Consider the following 19,098-nt stretch of genomic DNA (forward strand, 5'->3'; position numbering starts at 1 on the left):
AAATGTTTTTAAAGTAACATTTCTCTGTACGTTAACAAAATCAAAAAGGCTGAAAAACCACTTTAAATTTGAAAGGTTCTTAGTATTTCATCTGCATAATGACTTATTTATTTAAAGGCTAAAGTACTGAGTCCTGCATTCATAGAGGTGCAGCATTATCAGGTTTATTTCTATGTCCTTAACAGCATGAAGTTCTTCCTGTGCAAAAGCAAGCTCTTGTGCGTTACTTGTCCACTAAATGAATTAAATTTATTCACTCAGTGAGTCAAGTTTGATGGAATGAAGATAGCTGATGTAAGCCTTTATCTATCTTAATCCATTCTTGTGGTGTCACAGTGTTTCTTAGCCTGTGAAGTCAGTCTTTGAAGAAATCCCAGCATTGTTATTTGCACTGCTCAGTGTCTACAGGTCCCAGGTAAAACATACTTTATAAAAGAGTCTTAAATACAGTGAAAACTTACTGGAGAAGCTTATCCTCTAAGTAGGCAAGAAAGATGAAGAGTGAAGGAGAAGAAGGTAATAAGACAAATGGAAATACCTGTGCCATTGTACCTTCATGATATGTCTTCTAAATGTCATGTGTTTTTCCTAAGTACTCAAGTTAAAAATATACTGACACCTTTCTAGGGGAAAAATTACAGAAAGTAAATGGTTGTATTAGTTGTGGGATTGAACTTTTCACCTGCTAATGCAAATAATTAATTTCAGCTGACACTGATGGCTCTGCTGAAGCTGTAGATGAAAGCACAACCTCATCAGATGCAGTTCTCAGTGTCCTAAGAACTCCAGAGAAGGTAAGACTGGAGGGTGAAATAAGATGAAAGAACGTGCAGCAGCTCAGCTCTTCCTTTTGTGTGGAGAGTGTAGTCACAGCACCCCTTACCAGACTTGGTAAAATTTCCACCATCCTATTTCAGCTTTTTTCCTCCAGGCAGTAGCTAGTCCACCTACACTGGGGAATGTCAAACTGCATTAGGATGTCATTTGATTCAGTATAAATAGCATTACTTCGACAACAGAATTGCATGCGTATCTCTATAAATATGCTGCTTTATACTGACAGTATATTAAGTATCCTGTTGCCATTTGAAGTTAAATTTCCAACACTTTTCTTATATGTAGACTTTTAAGTGTGATGTTAAGATTATGTATGCAAAGATCATGTTACTATAGTTCTCCTCAGAGCCACCTTTTCTGTCAAAGTCCTAATCTGTATCAAAAGTGTATATGTGGTACTTCTGTTGAGTGTAACCTCAAGATGACTCTCCCAATAAAAAAAAAAAAGGGGGGGGTATTATGGGATTAAAATAAATCTTTGCCTTTCTTATTATAGTTATGTGGAATGAATGAAGAAACTTTAGATGTGGCTTCTCCCTTTGTTCCCCACAGAAAAAATGAGCCTTTATTCGCGTTTTGTATCAGCTAGAGCAATCCCCATGGTTACCTTATGATCCTATATTGATCCCACTGTGGCATCTACATAATCTGCGCCTGTTCCTGACTTCTAGGCAGCGGGGCTGCAAATTGCTATAGCTTCTTCTGCCAGTTAAGGTTTTGTCTAACCCCTGCTTTTTTACACACCGCAGTGAGACACCACTTCGCTACAGGAATAAGGAATATTCTGACAGAGCATCTCCCTAAAGCGTCAGGGCTTCCCATAAGCATCACAGATTTGAGTCCTCATAACCTTTGAGTGCATCTCTACATTCAAGTTGTTGTATGTTTTCAGACACGTATCTTTTCTGTGAAGCTGATTATGAAACAACGGTGATTTTTTTGTGCCTCTGTTCTTAAGTTACTTCATTCACGTTTTATGGCAGCTTTTCATGGGATTCTATAGTATACTTTGCAGTTCTTTCCAGCTTTTGAGAGATTGATAAGTAGGGTCCTGTAAGTTTCAGATTTTTGAACTAGGTTGGTATTATTTAATATTCCGCATGTTTAATTCCACACTCTGATTTCAGAATCTGTCAGGACCCACAGCAAAACAACTCCACAAAAAGAGGCACCTTCAGAACAAAGATGAACATCGGGAAAGCTTACAGTACCTTTAACATCAGCAATGGAACAGATCTAGCTATTGGCTTTACCTCTTCCACAGTAGCTGTCCTTCTGTTTGGGACAAACTTTGTGCCTGTTAAGAAATTTGATACCGGTGATGGTAAACTTATTTATATTCTTTTGTTGGTTTTGGTATTTTTGCTAATAGGAATAATATTTTACCAGGAAATACGAGAGTTTCTATAGCTAGAGTTATAAATACCATCACAGCCTTCATCCATAGAGCATGTTTTGATTTTCTTTGCTTGTTAGGGTATGAAGCAATAATGTATCGGTTCAGGATACAGCAAATCTTTAGAAGAGCCTTATGTGTTGTAGTGCACTTTAACCATGGTGATGTGCATTTCATGAGCATTTCACAATGGAAAGTGAAATGTCCTTTCTTCTACCCTTGTGGGGATTCTCAAATACATACAGTGTTATTTATACAGTAAAAGTTGTTGGACTTTGGAGCATTGCCTTTCGGTTGTGGACCTAACATAAAAACAATCAAAAATTGGAATTTTAATACTTGTATCTGGTGACTAGGTAAGAGGAAACAATCGCTTCTGTTTCCTACTTGGAATTTTATCACTTTACTGTACTAGGTTCATGTTGTATTTGCACATTTATATGAAGCATAGTCAATTAGCAGATCCTTAGATTAATAAATCTGCCACTATGTTACTGCAATAATAGTATCTGCATTACAGGCTGGATATAACCTGTCTCTCTTCTTTGTGCCAAATATGGTCCTAACAAGACAAGGCTAGACTTTAAAGCAAAAGTCTTAGCTCAGCTGGCATAAAGTCAACTGGTATGCCTGGTTGATCCTTAGAGAATCTACAAAGGTAGAAGAGATCTGTCCAAAGTTTTTATCATCCTCAATGTCCTGGATTAGTGGAAAAGCCTGAGGCCTGAGCTTTGAAGGAGTTTTGTCCTGTGCAGTCATCTGTGTTAGCTGCAGGATGGTAGGAGAAATTTGCAGTAACTGAATATCCTCTTTGTCAGAAGCCTGTCAAAATTTTCATGCGTTTGAGAATCAGGGCTTGTGTAAACTTTGTCCAGCAAAGTGTCTTTTGCAGCTGTGTATAAAGAATGCATGGTAAGGAAAAAGTTGACAGAATTATAACACTCCCACCCTAAAATACATCTTTTGAATATATTGTAACATGGTTCCCTGAAATTCACAAAGGAGGTAGCCACCTTTCAATTTTTTCTGTACTATTTTACCTAAAACATAGTATGTTAGGAGATTCACACATGCAATATTCTGCAAGTTCTCTATTGTGTGCATTTTATTTTTCCATAGGCATGTTCTTCCAATGGATTCTCTGTGCCTCTATATGGATAGTTTCTTTGGTAGTCAATTTAATCCAGAATTGCCCCCGGTTTTGGCCTCTGGCTATGGTAGGGGGTTTCGTGTGGGCTACAGGTAAGGATAAAGAAATTCTATTTCTTGAAACACAAAGTAATCCTAACTCATCATAAAAAAAGAGTGATAAAAACTTTTCCATATGTAAGGTAGTAGTTATTTGGTAGTTATTTGGCTTTTTAAAGTCTTGGTATTAATGGAGCTGTACCCTTATAGCAAATACTATTTTATTATGCTCATTTATAAGCAGCAAATTCACACAAAAAATAACTTCAAAAATGGTATTGAGGAAAAGTCCATGTTTAATGTATTTATTTTTAAAAAACACTATTTCCTACCACCTTGTAGTTGCCTGAATTTCTTTGCCTTCCGAACAGTCACAGAATCTAAAACAAAAATACACAAGATCACAGTCTACTTTTTACCTGATTTTAATTTTGTTTTTTGTATTTCAGGCAATGTTACAGTTGTCCCTATTGTTAAAACTATTGGCTTAGCTCTTGGTCTTTTGATATGGGCTTCTTTTAATTTGCTGACAGGTTGGGCAAGTTCCAGGTGAGTATGTTTAAGTCTTAAGTCATACATAATCAATATTGCTAATTCTCATTAATAACTGCAGTGAAAACACTATCACCAATAAAGAGGATTTATCAGATATATGTAAGATCTTTTTCCCTCTCAGTGGAAAGTACTCAGGTTAATTATTTTATCTTTTTGTGTTTCCTCTGTCTCAATGGGAAGAAGAATGCCCAGTGATGTTCACTAACATAATTGAGTGAATAAATAGTGTATTTCTTAATGTAAAACTAGTTCACTGTTTGTATTTTTTTTTTCTTCTGCAGCATGGGCTGATAAAATAATTTAAATTAACTTCAATTTTTAAATACCCAGATTAAAAAAAATCAATGTAAATTAAATTAGTTTAAAGATGATTTTTGTAAAGTAGACATAGTGCAAGCCAACTGAAGCACCGATCCAATATTGCAAATATAAACTTAAGCAGAATTATTTACATGAGTAAAGATTTCCAAGACTGGGTTATAATTTAACTATTTGTATGCAGTCAGTGCAACTAAGTGAAACTGGTTAAATATTCCAGGTTTGGTTGGTTTGGAATTGACCCAGAAGAGGTGTCAAGACCAATCTTAAATTATATTGGAGCTGGACTTTCACTACTAAGGTAAAAATTTACTCTTATAATAAATTTCTATAATGTAAAGTATATATTTAATAACCACAGGGACAATTTAACTAGAGGGCAAATATATTGAAGTATTTTTTGCAAATTGATTTACTGCAGAATTCATGAGCTATCCATACCTAGCTGGTCAGTGTTGTATTTTGGAATAGAAATATACATGATATCCAGTACAGTGGTGAAATGGTTATTCATAAACGCAGAAATATACTTTTATGCTGGTAGGCATGTTCAAGGCAAAGCAGTGATGCACTGATTGTCTCCCTAGCTAGGTTATTCAAATGGTTCACTTTCCCCAAATTTTGTGAGAGAGGAAAAACTGGTAGAAGAATCTTGGCGAGAAAGCCTCTGTGAGATTTCCAATCTCACTTCACTCAGTCAGGGGTACAAATCCTTCCTCTTAACTGTAGAATATGCCACAGGACCCCTCTCCCAGATCCTTTGGGGTCCATGAAGAGCCAGAGGCTTTGCATTATCTCTTGTCCTTAATAGCTCCCTGTCCTGTAACTCTTCAGCCACGCTTAGAAAAACTCCCAAGCAGTGGCTTCCTTTGGGATCTTCAGAAGGACTTCTACTCTTATTTTTTGTTTATTATTTGTATGAGTGCACATTTTGGTCCAAACACAGAGGAAAGAGGGTCTTTGCTGCATAGCAGTGTTCTTGCTTTCCAACTGGGTGGCCAGGAGGGTATTCCTAGGAACATAACAGTGGCCCTAAATCCCGGGGGCAGTAAGTTTGCCATAAGTGTGCTAAACAGCAGATGCACATAATGCCTTTAGGAAAGAAGGGTGTTAAGAACATGGAGATGATGGAGCCATTCTTGATTGCTAGGAGAGAGCTGCTGCCTTAGATTCATGAATTTTGCAAAAAAACTCTTTCCTAAGATTCTGCAGTTTTTTACCCATTGCCGTTACATGTAGCATGTGATTTTGTGAGGTACTCACAAAATAGTAGCAGTACTGCTATTCCTGCCTGGTGAATTCATTCAGCTCACCACCTGCTTCCTGCCTGTTTCTGAGATATCATGGAGAAGTGATCAACAGGGAAAAAGATCCTGACCAAACATGTTTTCCTGGCAAGCTGCACAAAGCCTGTGTATGTTGCTCTGCAGAGCTCAGAAGCATGTATTTAATTTTAACCTCCTGTATGGAACCTGTGCATGTTTGCCTAGTCCCTCTGGAGGAAGCTGACATCCTTTTATATCTATCCTTATTCCTAAAAAAAAACAGCAGGAGATGAATCACTCTTCAAATAGAGACATTCAATTTACAGCTATGAGAAGGAATTCCTGAATCATTAAAATATCTTGCATAAAAATAAAAAACAGACCCTACCAGTTCTGATTACACGTATTTACCTTATTTACTGGAGCTGGGCATACAAGTAGTAACGTTACCTTTTCTTATTCATTTTATTCACTTAGTGCACTGAAGCACCACTGAGCAATATCCGTTCTCCTTCCACATATGCATGAGGCCCTGTAGGAACAGTATTCCCTCACTCACATATGGAATCATAGAATCGTTGAGGTTGGAAAAGACCTTTAAGATCATCAAGTCTAACCACTGCCAAGTCCACCACTAAACCATGTCCCTAAGCACCACATCTACACGTCTTTTAAATACTTCCAGGGATGGTAACTCCACCACTTCCCTGGGCAGCCTGTTCCAAGGCCTGACCACTCTTTCAGTAAAGAAATTTTTCCTAATGTCCAATCTAAACCTCCCTTGGTGCAACTTGAGGCCATTTCCTCTCGTCCTATCACTAGTTACTTGGGAGAAGAGACCAACCCCCACCTTGCAACAACCTCCTTTCAGGTAGCTGTAGAGAGCGATAAGGTCTTCGCGACCTCCTATGATAGAAGACTAAAACCTTGCTTGAGCACAGAGCCAATTCTGTGCCGGTTTAAGTTCCATAGAATTTTCATGCAGGTGTTCCATTGTATGTGTGGTTTAGTGCAAAAGCACTAAAGCAACAGTTGTTAGCATGTGGTTGTAACTACACACTGTAAAAAGGAGACATTTCAATCCCATTAGGTAGAAGAGATCTATAAAATGAGAATATCTATAAAAAGGCTAATTTATTTACTTACTTTCACTCAAGTTGTTTGTTAAGACTGTTAAAAGCAATTGCATTTTTAAAATATATTGAAGTGATTCTAGGGCAATAATGAAAATAAAGTAATATGCCTCCAAATATAACTTTTGTCTCTGGATGCTAAATGTTATATCCTTACGAGCTGACATGGTATTTATTGGTGTATTTTTCTCTTCTGAGTGCTGTCATATTTCTTTTTATAAAAACTGAAGTTCAGAGTTCTTCAGCTTCATTAGAAAGTACGCCTTTACTGAGAGAAAGTGTAAGTATTCTACAGTTATTATTTTACAGCAGTGAAAGTACATATCCATTTAAAAACAAAAAATTTGCTTAATGTTAACCAGATTTGCTAGGATTTGTGGTAGACTACATAAAACTACATAAATATACATTGATTGTATTTAATTTGTGGATCTTGTATATCCAGTCGAATGTGAGCAACAGAAAAGGTTTTCCCAAGTGTTCTTCCTCTATTGTCAGCTTTAAATGCCTTAGAAGTCCTTTTTCATTATGACAGAGTTTATATAAAAGACAGAGTGTATTACTTTCCTATCTGAGAAGAGGAAGCAATTTTAATTAAAACTTAACTATAAAACTAGGAGGGTGCTTAAATGAAAGGCAACAGGGTGTATAACTTTTATCCACCAGATTTTTGCCACCTTACTGAGCCAGAAGACTGTCAAGAGTTGCTGATTCTCAGCATCAGCTGTGGCACAGGTTGGAGGCCAAGGAGGGGTGCCAGACTGGCTGTCGCTCCTTCGGGAGCCCAAAGCATGCAACAAAAGCTAGAGAACAGTAGGCTCCTACTACCATTGTACCTTACTCTTATAGGTCAGTGATGCATCAAAACTCAATTGCTACCTGAACAGAGAGCCCCTCAGAGTTTTCTAGCTGTGCTCAATGCTCACTAGAGGTTCCAGTCTACCAGAGCAAATCACAGAAGACAATCTGGTTGTAGGATTAGAATAAAGGGATGTTGCAATTTCTTTATGCTGCAGACAGGAGTGTTAATTTCCCTGTTTGCAAATAGTACTAATATTCTGATAGTAACACCAGAGCTATCAACAGAAGGCAAAACCACATCATAAATAAAATCTATAGATTAAATCATTCATCAAATTTAAAGGACGAGTTTTGAAAGTCAGATCTACCTGCATGCAGATGTAAAAAAAAAATGCTAGCGAGTGCTCTGTTATGTAGTAAACCCAAAATCCATATCCGAACTCGTAAACTTCGAGGTAGGTAGATCTTATTTTGTTATTTTAAAAAAACTATGTATTTCTCCTTTCTTTAGAGTATTTCTGTAAATTCCTATTGCTTCTCCTTCCATTTTCATTTTATTTTCTTAGACCAAAACTGTTCTGTTTAATACAATGTTTGAGTTATAAAAGAAAAAAAAAGCCAAACAAACCTGAGTGAAAACTCTTGGGTTTTTGCAGTCTATTAATGTTTCTGAAGATACCTCTGATGACTCATGGGTGAACAGACTTTCTCCAGCAAAAAAAAGACTCATGTAAGTTATTAACAGTTCTTTTACTGGTGCAGGCCAAGTAGCCAGAGAAAGTAGTTGAACGCAGAGGAAGAACTGAATTTGTGTCTTGTGGTTTTCCTGGCAGTCATGCACTAACAGTTTTTAAAGTGCTAGTCTAATGCGCATATCTATATATGAATAGCTGCTCAATTTATTAGATTTTTTCCTTCACACTGTTGAGCGTACTTTACCTTATCAAGTAAGTATTAGTTACTACTGCTACTACAAAAGAACAACATTTGCAAAGTAAATAGCAATACCAACTAATTACAGAGCTGTTTTTTACCACCTGGTTGATTAACTCCAGCATAGAAGGAGCCTATGCTAATAACATGCTTCCAGGTGTGGTTTCCAAGTGAATACATTTGGAGAAGGCATGGCAGTATGGTAAGGAGACAGCAGAAGTGCTCCAAGCTGGAAGCAGCAGCTAGCAAGGGGCTACTGTGGGGAGTGGAGACAGCAAAGAACAAGATGATCTGGAGGCGGAGAAGGGGACCATGAAGGCAATGAACCTGGGAATAGTTATAAAGAATATATAGACTGCAACAGTAAAGCTGATGTTGGGAGCATTTTAACTATATTTTTGTTGGTTTTCTCCTAGCTCTGCTTTTAGGAAATCCTGGTTAGTTTATTTCTCTTGTCATTAATCTAGACTGGCAGGCTCTTTGGGCAGGAATTGTCTGTGCTACATGGCCACAAAGTATAGGAAAACTAAGTTACTACATTGAACCATTTCTACACTAGAAAATAAAAATGTATTATTTTTATAGTGTTGCTAGCAATTTTCATATGATACGCAGTCTTTAACTGCAATACTGGACTTGTCTTAAGTGTATTGTCTACTTCCCTAACTAACACTAGGCTATTTTCTCTGATTTTTGCTGTTTTTAAAGAGGATGTAGCCTGGCTGTAGTAGCTGGAATGCTCTACGGTTCCAGTTTTGTACCAGTACTTTACATCAAGGACCATGGAAGAAGAAATGAAACTATATACACAGGAGCAAGTCAATTTGGTAAAGGCTAATAGGTTACTTCTACTTTCTTTCATCAGCATATTGTGGTCTACTGCTTTCGTAAAGGCATAGAGTGAAATTCTTGATATGGCTGGAAACATACCATGACAACTTACCAGTTCTGCACTATGTTATATGTTGTCGTAACCATAGTACTAGTACTCCCTTTTTCCCAGAGGTGAATTACACCATTAAAAGAACAGTGAGAAACAGCCCAGAGGATACCATACTTAACTCATAGTGTTTAATGCCTTCTGAAACATAGCTAGCATTCTCAAAATACAAAGCTCATCTGCCAGGAACATGAAGTAAATAAGGGCACAAGCTGTACCAATTACCTAATTAGTACACCAGTAAAGGAAGAGGAGAAGCTTGATTGTAATTGGTGGGCAGAAGAGATATATAACAACATAAGTAATTAAAACCTTGTAGTCTTTGAAATGGAAAGCTTTTAACATAAGCCTAATCACCAGTTTCAAACAACATTTCCTCAGAAACATTTTCCTTAAGATTTAGTGTATAGTCTATCAGGTAATACCAGCAGCAGCTTAAAAGCAGCATATTGCTGAGACCGCATAATGTTGCCATTAAGAAATTGTTTGTTATGTCACATACAATTTCTCTTGAATACTGCACTTAGATATTCCCCAGCTAGACAAAACAGGTGTTATCATTACTGTAGCTGCTTTTCCTGTCGAGGATTTACAACTCCAAGGAGACAGAGATCACCTTGCTACATGTTTCTGCTTTACCATATGGGAAATATTCTCTTGAGCGCATACCCAGTCTATGAAGGATTTATTATTGTTAATGATTGTAGTGATCAAAATTGTGATACATTCTTCAAGATAAAAAAAAAGGACAAAACTGTGTCATGTTTAGCTATACAGTATGTGCAGTTGTCTTGCCCTTAAATGTATAGAGAAGAAACAAGGCTATATACAGGAATACAAATGTAGATGGTGAGGAGAGGATGTAATTATGCAAAATCCCCACCCCAGTTTCGTAGCCTCACCTGAGGATTTTCTGAAGTTTTTAATAAATTAATTCAGTAGTTTGACTAATAGAGTTCTGAAAATAACAACTCACAGAAATGCATAGAAGCTTGTGATAAATCCTAGGGTCAATGCAGCTATTAGTTCATGTTTAATATATGTGTGATAGACCAAATCCATCCGCAGTCAGACTGGCAGCTTTATTCTTCACAATCACAATTGAATTTGAGTTGTTAGCAGTAGTACCTTATGTGTTTTTGTCTGTGTGAATGCTATCAGTGAAATAAATTTAGTTAAAATTAATAACTGGTGTTTTGAACTAATATAATTTTATAATTTCTCTTTCAGATTTAGATTATGTTTTTGCACACTTCAGTGGAATATTTCTTACAAGTACCATCTACTTTTTGATCTACTGTGTATTCAGGAAAAATAAACCTAATGTTTATCCCCAAGCCATATTGCCAGGTATGACTGGTTTTTAAATGAGCAATTAATTTCAGTTACTACTTCTGACTGTTTGGCAGTGATTAGTTCAAGCTATGTGTGGAATTGTAGTTCGCCTTTCAAGTCTCTTCGTTTGACTTTTTGTCTCTTTTGCAAGATCGCACCTATTAGGTTAATTAAGGTTAGGAAACAATGATAAATTTTGTTCTAATCTGAAATTAGAACAAAATGATATTGCATGTGGCGGATTTTCAAAACTGACTCTGCCAGAGTGGGGAGCACATTGCCCAGAAAATTGTGAACTTTAATTAATTTGCTACTGCAGTTGGAGTAGCTGATTATATCCCTTGAGGTTTGGCTTATATTATCAGAGCCAACTTGTTAAAGTAGTTAACATACTAAAATACATAGTTTCTGTATTATGCTATAAATATAAATGTTCCACAAATTGCTGTCTGTACCTTGGTGTGCATGTGTTTGATTGGAATTTATTTTTCTAGGATTTGTTTCTGGTGTGCTTTGGGCAATAGCCAATTGCTGCTGGTTCATAGCCAATCACTATCTCAGTGCTGTGGTCAGTTTTCCAATAATTACTGCAGTAAGTATATAAAAAATAAAATCAATGACTAGAATTAAAAGTGAAGGGTTTTTTTCCCCCCGATTTGTGGAATTAAGTTGAAATTGTGACATGTCTAGAGCATTTTAATCAAGAGTATACATTGCCTGTTTTTCTGCTTGTCTGTGCTAGCCTTTGGTTTTTTAGGAACATACATGACTGTGACAAGCACCATCTTGGTGAACGCCAAGCACAAAAAAATAGAGGAATTGAAAGTGTGAGGTTATGTAAAAGCAAAAGCTCCGTAACCAGAACTATATCAATATTAAATAGTAAACTTAAGTGATTAAAGGAAGAAACATTCTATGCTTTCATCCCAGCAAGTACATTTTGTTCTGGATGTTTTCATTTGTGATTTTTATCCTTTAGCAGTCATTTTGCTTAGTTAAGTCAGGTATTTTTTCTTTTTACAGTTCTTGAACACACAGAACAGATTATCTATTGCTGAAAATAATGTTCTTAGGCAAATGAGGGAAAAATAGGTTGGCCTGTTTTGTCTGTTTTATTCCCATTTACGATACTGTACCTTTAAAGCACTGTTAATTTCCAGAAGCTGCATAAATTCCATCACTAGGTAAAAATAAACTTTGCCTTTACTCTCTTGCCAATCTACTAGATGGTGCGGCAAAGGTGGATAAATTCTGGCAAATGAGAGTTCATAAATATGAAAAACAAAGTTTTCCTAACAGTGGTATTTTGGAAGCGAACTAATGAAACAACATTAATAGGGATTAAGTTTTGCCTCAAGATGCAGTAAATCAGAATAAACTCTGCAGTATGCAATGAAAAAAAAGACTTGGGATCATTGTAATTAGAAATTGAAGGATTAGTGGAAAGCAGCTTTAGTAACTCAGTTATCAGTATACCTAAAGGGCAAGGATATAAAATGACGAAATGAAAAAATCAAGGACGGCACTGATGAGAAACTGCCTGTCTGGACCACAGGTTCGCAACTGCTGCTTTAATTCATCCTCGAGAGAATTTCAGACAGCTATTCATCACATCCCTTTAGCAATTTTTTTCATTTTTAAAATGCATTCCTCTCGCAGCATATGTTACCTAGTGAAATAACACCTTAGCTATTATTCAAATAATAGTTGGCAATTTTGCTAGGAAACAACACCCACAAATACATTCAGCATGAGACACCATTTCCTGCTGGCCTAAATCTGTCCTATTAGTGGTACTGAAGATGGAGAGAGGAAGATCGCTGTCCAAACATCTGTCAAGTGTTTCTGAGAGCAGCTCTAATGGGAAACATTAACAGAGCCAGTTTTCACTTCATATCTCATAATATTTTCTCATCAGTCATGAAAATTCAGATAGCTACTCCCACAGGGGAAAAACTATATTACCAGGAGTGCCTGGAAATTATCATTGTGTATCGCTGTTTGCTGTTAGCTAGGAAATCTGTATGACAACATCACAGATAATCAGTAGTTTTCCTGACCTGTCTATCTGGCTGGCTTTGCTTTTATGTTCCTGTCTCTTGATATCATACCTAGTGATAAAATCAAACTTTGTGCAACTAGTTAGTCATGCTAATAAAGGAAATGTTAGGAATATCTGTGGTAGCTGCCAGTAAACCTGAATCATCCTCTGAAATGTGGTAACATTGTGGACTGTAGTTTGGACCAAAGTGAGACGTATTGTTTGGAGCCTACTAAAACAACGTATAACAGCCAGTGCAGACTCCGCAGTGTAATTTAGAAATAAATTGTGCCTTCTCTGAAAAAAATTCTTTTGCCTCTTTAGCCTGTCTTGAAGATTTTGTTGTGTCTTACTTCATAAAGATTTCAGTGATGTTTATGCTTTTGCCATGAGTGCTGTAATTATACGGAATGGAAAGGCCTAAATTTGTTATCCAGACAAAATTCAACCACCCTGAGAACAATAATGAGAAGGCGGCACATTTTAATGAAATGCTGTAGTGTACAAATGAATCTTATTCTTTAGGGTCCTGGCCTTGTTGCTGCAATGTGGGGAGTCCTTGTATTTAAAGAAATCAAGGTAATCTTACTGGTCTCTTACCTAGTATCTCTCCTTGTCTCTGGCTCTAGGAACAGCATGACTTGGTATACAGCTGTATTTTTAGATTTCTCCTCCTTACAAATATTGCATTATGAAACTGAAAGTCGTATCATACAATACTAAGTTTTCCAAGAAAGATGAAGAACTGTGAACAATTTTTACAGGAATGAAGATTTGAATTCCGTAACTGTATGAGCAGCAGTGGGAGTAAATGAAGACTGTAGCAGGGCCAGGAGGCAGGATGCCAAGCACAGCCTGAAAACAATCTTTATTTGTGCCAGTTCTTTCAGTGGGGGCAGGGGAATGTTGTCCTAATAATCACATGGACAAGCAGATTAGACTTTTCGAGTCAGATTCACCAAAGGACTAAAAAATGAGACAGAGGTTAGTTGACCTTGCTAATTACAGTATAATGTAGAGATTCCTAAACTGATGTGGCACTGATTGCCTAGAATAGGCTAATTTACTCTACTGGATGTTAACATATATGGCAGAAATTATTTTTGTAGTGGAATTTGAAGCATTGAGTGCCAGCAGTGTAATCCTCAGGTTCCCTTAGCTAATCTGTCCAGGATCCATAGGAACCTAATTTGCCATTGGAGATAATCTTTCCCAATATTTTTGGTGACTGTGTAAAATGCGTTAGGCATCCTTGGATCAGGACCTAGAAGTTCTCTCTCTCTCTCTCACTGCACATTAATGAAGACCATCATGTTCGTTATCCAAACCTTTGTGACCCACCAAATCTTTCACTCTTTTGTTACATTTTAGAATAGTCTCTGCATAAGTGCTTACTGCTTAAAAATAATCTGAAAATAGAGAAATGCCTTTAAAAATACTTTTAAATATTGCTGAATTAATTTTGTGAATATTTTAGTAAGTGTATGGCATCATAGGTTACTTGTATTAAAAATTTTGAACAGCAAATATGTTACAAACATTAAATGAAATAAAATGGTATAAAATTTACCATTTCATGTAATGGATTTGTTAATTTTGTCATAAAATGAAACCCTAGTTATTTATTGTACTTTCTTTGTGTGTGTGTGAATGACAACATGATATTTTTCTTTTTCTCTCCCTTTGGCTATCCAGGGACTGAAAAACTATGCGTTACTCTCAGTAGCATTTTGCATCATTTTGGCTGGATCACTCTCCACGGCTTTTTCTAAAATTTGAAAGGATCTTTTGGACCAGTAGATGGTGCTGCTGTTATCAGAAAGACAATATTGGTATATTGCAATACATAATAATTTTCAAAATGTATGTCTGACATTTACCCTAACTTGCTTCAGGCAAGTGAAAAAGAAAACCTTTGCTAAATGTTCCCATTTGGGATGAAGGAAAATCTGGAAATGTTTGTTTCTGCATTTCTTGGAACAGTAAGAGTATCAGAGGATTTTATTAAATAAAGCTAAATTATTTTATCGTTACTAATTTTTTTTTTCCCTGGTTCAGGTACTAAACTTCATGTCATCATAAATTGCAGTTCACTGTTGTGATGGTGCATAAATGGATTTTAATTCTTAGTCTGTAATACTGTATGTATTTGCAAGCTGATTTGTTTTATTATACCATTCTGTCTTACTGACTTGAATGTAAAATGTCTTGGAATATTCTTTGTGGAACTGATACACATGAAGATGTGAAGCATTTTTTTTATTTAGAAGCATTATTCTTTAAAATCATCAGTTTACATAAAAACTTTATCTTCCAATCACTTCAGAATTTTGAAGGAAATATAGAAAAAAAAGGCCCTGTAAAATAAATTACTTGTGTTTTCTGCTAAACTGTTTGTTTAGTTGCAAGAACATTATGTAGAAATCATGACCAGGATATGAATAGTTGGGGAAGTTTGGGTTTTTTCATTTCAGTTGTATGGAACTTTGCAAGTAAACATGTAACTTGTGGTGTTGCAATATGAGCTAAGTATATGGTTCAAAGTTCGTTTCCAAATAACTTTGGGCATTTTCTGAATACTTACTTTTCTTTTCTATGTACCATATTCAGATCTTAATAAATACTGCCATACATAATTTTTATGTTGAAGCATCATGCTAAAACTACCCAATCATTGTTCTACCCAAAGCAAGGTCATCTATATGTAAATCACTTCCGACAGTTATTGTCTAATTTGTTTCTTTAAAAAAAATAAAAGAAGTAGGTTTCACAACATTTTTAGGCAAGCTAACCAGCTTCTACCTACCTGTCCTGGTAGAAAGCCTTAATATCCAAAGGAAATTCCCTACGAGGAATGTTATGTCAACTGTTCCATGACCACCACTACTGTGGCGAACTGTTTATTTTCTTACTCGTGGCAGTTAACCTTTATATGTGCAAAGCATGTTGTCTGAACCTCCCCTTAGTCTTTTCTTCAGTGTATTAGACAACCTCAGCTCCTGCAGTCTTCCATTGCTTGTAATGTGCTCGTAATTTTTCTCACTCTTTACTGAACTCTCACTAAGTGGACTAGATCTGTCTATTAAAACTAGACATGGCAGTCAGACTACAGTCTTACAAAAACCAAGAAAAGCAGCAGTAGGATTTTTTTTTTCATCCAATTTACAAGCTCTGTTCATGGTTACACTTCATATTATGACATTTTTGCCATCACAGCTTGATATTGTTAACGTGTTCAGATTGCAATCATAATTTCTCCTTTCTCCCTTCCACCCTTCTTTGTCTACTATTCATCAGATTTGACCTTAGAACTGTTACTTAGCCTGCTTTTTCCCTGTCCCATATTGTTGATATCTATGCAAGTGTCAGAACTTGGTGTCTAACAGGTTTTTTCCCCCTTAAGGTATTTCTCTAATTTTGCTCTGTATGTTAACCCTGTCCTCCAACAAGTTGGCAGCATTTTCCAGCTAGATGTCATCTGCAAATTTAATAAACATATTCTCTAATTATTGTAAATCATTTATGAAAATGCTGTACGATACTGGCCTTTACTTACTTTTTGGAATCTAATACAACACTTCTTTTCACTCTGTCAGGGAACAATTGATTACTCTTTTGAGTATGATTTCCCTCTGTCTTACAGTGGGTTTATTTAGACTGCATTCTCCCAGCTTTTATGTGACATCTGATACAGTTGTTCAAGTCAAGATACATGATTTGTACCACCCTAATACCTGATATTGGAAGGAAAACAGGTCAGTTTTCTTTCTAATATCCAGGTCAGACACAATTTCTTCTTGGCAGATCCTTGATTGTTACTTACCTAGCCATTATTATATTGACTCAGGCAAGGAAGAGTAGTTGGTTCACATGTTTTTGAAATAACTTGAATTAAATTGGACATTTATAATTTCCCTGGATCTGTTTCCCTTCTTAAAGATCACAAGAACTTCTATATTCCTGGAATATACCCCGTGCCAGAAAATTGCTGATAAACAAAGAATTGGCAAAACCAAAATATGGTGTTCTTGGGCTCCTCCACTTTACAGATGTGCTTTAATATGTCAGTTCTTTGCCAGTCCGTATTAGTTCTTATTGCTATGTCAGTGCTCGCAGTTGTGTTAACACTGACTGTAATCGGTTTCAGTAAGACTGAAGGCACAAGGATGCTGTCCGCTCCAGTTTATAATGTCATTGCTGAATAGTGGCAGATTATCTCTTATTTCCACACAGTTAGTGACAAAAATACTAGTGTTGTAACTCACTATTTTGCTAAAATAATTACAATGCAATACAATATTTATAAAGATGACAGCACCAGTCCACTTAGATGTACGAATGCAACTGCTCAAGAAGGATCATCTGTTTAGTTTACTACTACCTGTAGGTCACCTTCCACATTTGGTTAAAGTCTGCAAGTACAGTCTATGCTATTCAATGAGGTATACTCTTCACTAGTTTATGTTAAGTGAATTACTAATGCCTCAGTCTGGACAAACGGTTGGAAAACGTTCAGCCAAAACTCTTGGGGAGGAGAACCATGTCTGCATGGGCTTGGACAGTGAACTAGCCTGTTCACGCTGCTGCTTCCAGGGTAGAACTGGCTTTTAAGGAGTGTGTAAGACCCATAATGCCCACCAGGTCGCTCGGGCCCCAGAGGTCAGACCGTAGAGCACCTTCAAGGGAGAACAGGAGCAAGCAGAAACAAAGGTCAGAGAATCAAGAGACACAAGAATGAATGGCATGATTAAAAACTGAGCTAAGCATCAGAAAATCAAAGATGCCTTTTTTTAGCACAGCAAAGCTCTGGGGGGAAAAAGGAACCGAGGAGCAGATGAAGCTGTGTGAAGAAGGTTAGGTGTATCGCAGAGCAGAAACAGAGTATGGCGTTTCCCAGTTGTCTTCCACAGCTGGGCAAACCACAGCACTCACTGAAGAGTCAATGCAGAGGAGCTGTCATGCGATTGATTGCTGGTGGGCCTGCACCACCTCTGCTTGGTGATCTGCATCCCCAGCTGTGCAAGGAATGAACAAACAGGATTGCTCAAGCGGAATTACTGTGGGACCTAGTTTATCCCTAACCTTGGCCACCTGTTCCCTATCCTGCACTACAGTGAAGTGCCATAGGCCTTGGGTTCTGCTGCAGTACCCTGAAGCTCTGTTGTGTTCGGTGCTGTGAATATTCTGAGTGAATGCATCCTGGGTTTTTCAGATTTTTAACCTGTAACGTATAGTGACAGGACAAGCTCGCTACTAGCCCTATGGTGGAAATGTTATGACAGATTAGCAAGTAGTAGAAAAATTTGTCCTGGCAGTGCCTGGTTTTACTTGCCTCAGTTCAGATTCCGTTTTGCTCACTGCATTTGTTATTTGTTGTGGTTTAAGATAAACCTGAAAATGGGCAATGGGACTGAATCTACTACATCCATCCCTTATTAGAGGACTGGCTCTGTCTCGTGCTAGTTGTGCAAAAAAATTAAGCTGGCTTATACCTTGGCTGTTGAGATGCATTTAGGTTTTAGGTTTAAACTGTTATCATATGCTTCAGTTTCCTTTAACTGAAGAGTCTTTTCTAATGTTATGTTAAGTTGCTAGTATCTCTCTTGAGGGGTGCTCTTAAGTTAATGGCTGGTATGGGCCCAGCATCCATCTACTGGATATGATTACAGGGAACAGTTGAATCTTCCAGGGCAGGAGCACCTTTACATTTCCTGGTTTCTGTACAAGGTCGTTGGCTTTCTGAATCAAACCAGAAGACTGAACTCCTGACCGTAGCAATTGGCATGTAAAAGTATGTAGTTTGATGCAGCTCTCCAGTCTATATTGTAAAGCTATCAGATGTGCAAACTTAATTGCTGACTGCTAGGGCATTAATTAAAATTCTTGTTTGTGAAGGCTCAAGTATGACCTTTATTAAATGCTTTCTTAGCAGCTATCCTATTGGATTTGTCTTGCCAACAGCAAAAAAACCCCCACGTCTTGCAGCTCTTTTCTGGGAAAAATCCCCTGTGGTAATTCATCAGGATTTATGGCTCAAATATGTATTTATTCCAAAATATTTTCTTATGATGTTCCCTTGGAATATATTGGATAAATACTCCACTCATTTCTGAGATTTTCTTGTTCTTGAAGTTTTGATTTTGAAGTAACACTGGTACTTCTTTCATGTTAAGATGCTGGATTAACAGATATCTGTTTATGGAGATGTTTATACAAAACAGTCTGGCAGTAACTGAGTTTAGTAAGAGAAAATTCTACAGCTAATATAAATTATCATGGCTCTGTTTATATCAGCATGTTTTTATATCAGTGTAAGAACTGACCCAGAATATTTCTAATTTTTTTTTCTTTTTTTT

At 36.9% G+C, this 19,098-nt stretch overlaps 1 protein-coding gene across 1 annotated transcript; it reads left to right on the forward strand.

Moving 5' to 3' along the window:
* The first annotated feature begins 2,022 nt into the window (after positions 1 to 2,022).
* On the forward strand, positions 2,023 to 14,521 carry TMEM144 (transmembrane protein 144). Its single transcript, XM_009583063.1, has 11 exons — positions 2,023 to 2,161; positions 3,353 to 3,475; positions 3,871 to 3,970; positions 4,515 to 4,595; positions 6,891 to 6,972; positions 8,150 to 8,223; positions 9,135 to 9,253; positions 10,597 to 10,716; positions 11,196 to 11,293; positions 13,268 to 13,321; positions 14,438 to 14,521. Exons 1-11 carry the CDS (start codon positions 2,023 to 2,025, stop codon positions 14,519 to 14,521), a joined length of 1,074 nt encoding a protein of 357 aa, XP_009581358.1.
* The last annotated feature ends 4,577 nt before the right edge of the window (positions 14,522 to 19,098 follow it).

The sequence above is a fragment of the Fulmarus glacialis genome, unplaced genomic scaffold (genome assembly GCF_000690835.1).
Source record: "Fulmarus glacialis isolate BGI_N327 unplaced genomic scaffold, ASM69083v1 scaffold44308, whole genome shotgun sequence".
Classification (NCBI taxonomy): Eukaryota; Metazoa; Chordata; class Aves; order Procellariiformes; family Procellariidae; genus Fulmarus; species Fulmarus glacialis.

What these genes read in the sequence shown, in the direction of transcription:
- TMEM144 (XM_009583063.1), top strand. Translation starts at nt 2,023, where the DNA reads ATGAACATCGGGAAAGCTTACAGTACCTTTAACATCAGCAATGGAACA. An exon ending in GCTGGACTTTCACTACTAAG is followed by an intron (nt 4,596 to 6,890) that starts GTAAAAATTTAC and finishes TTCTCTTCTGAG; the next exon opens with TGCTGTCATATTTCTTTTTA. An exon ending in CGCCTTTACTGAGAGAAAGT is followed by an intron (nt 6,973 to 8,149) that starts GTAAGTATTCTA and finishes GGGTTTTTGCAG; the next exon opens with TCTATTAATGTTTCTGAAGA.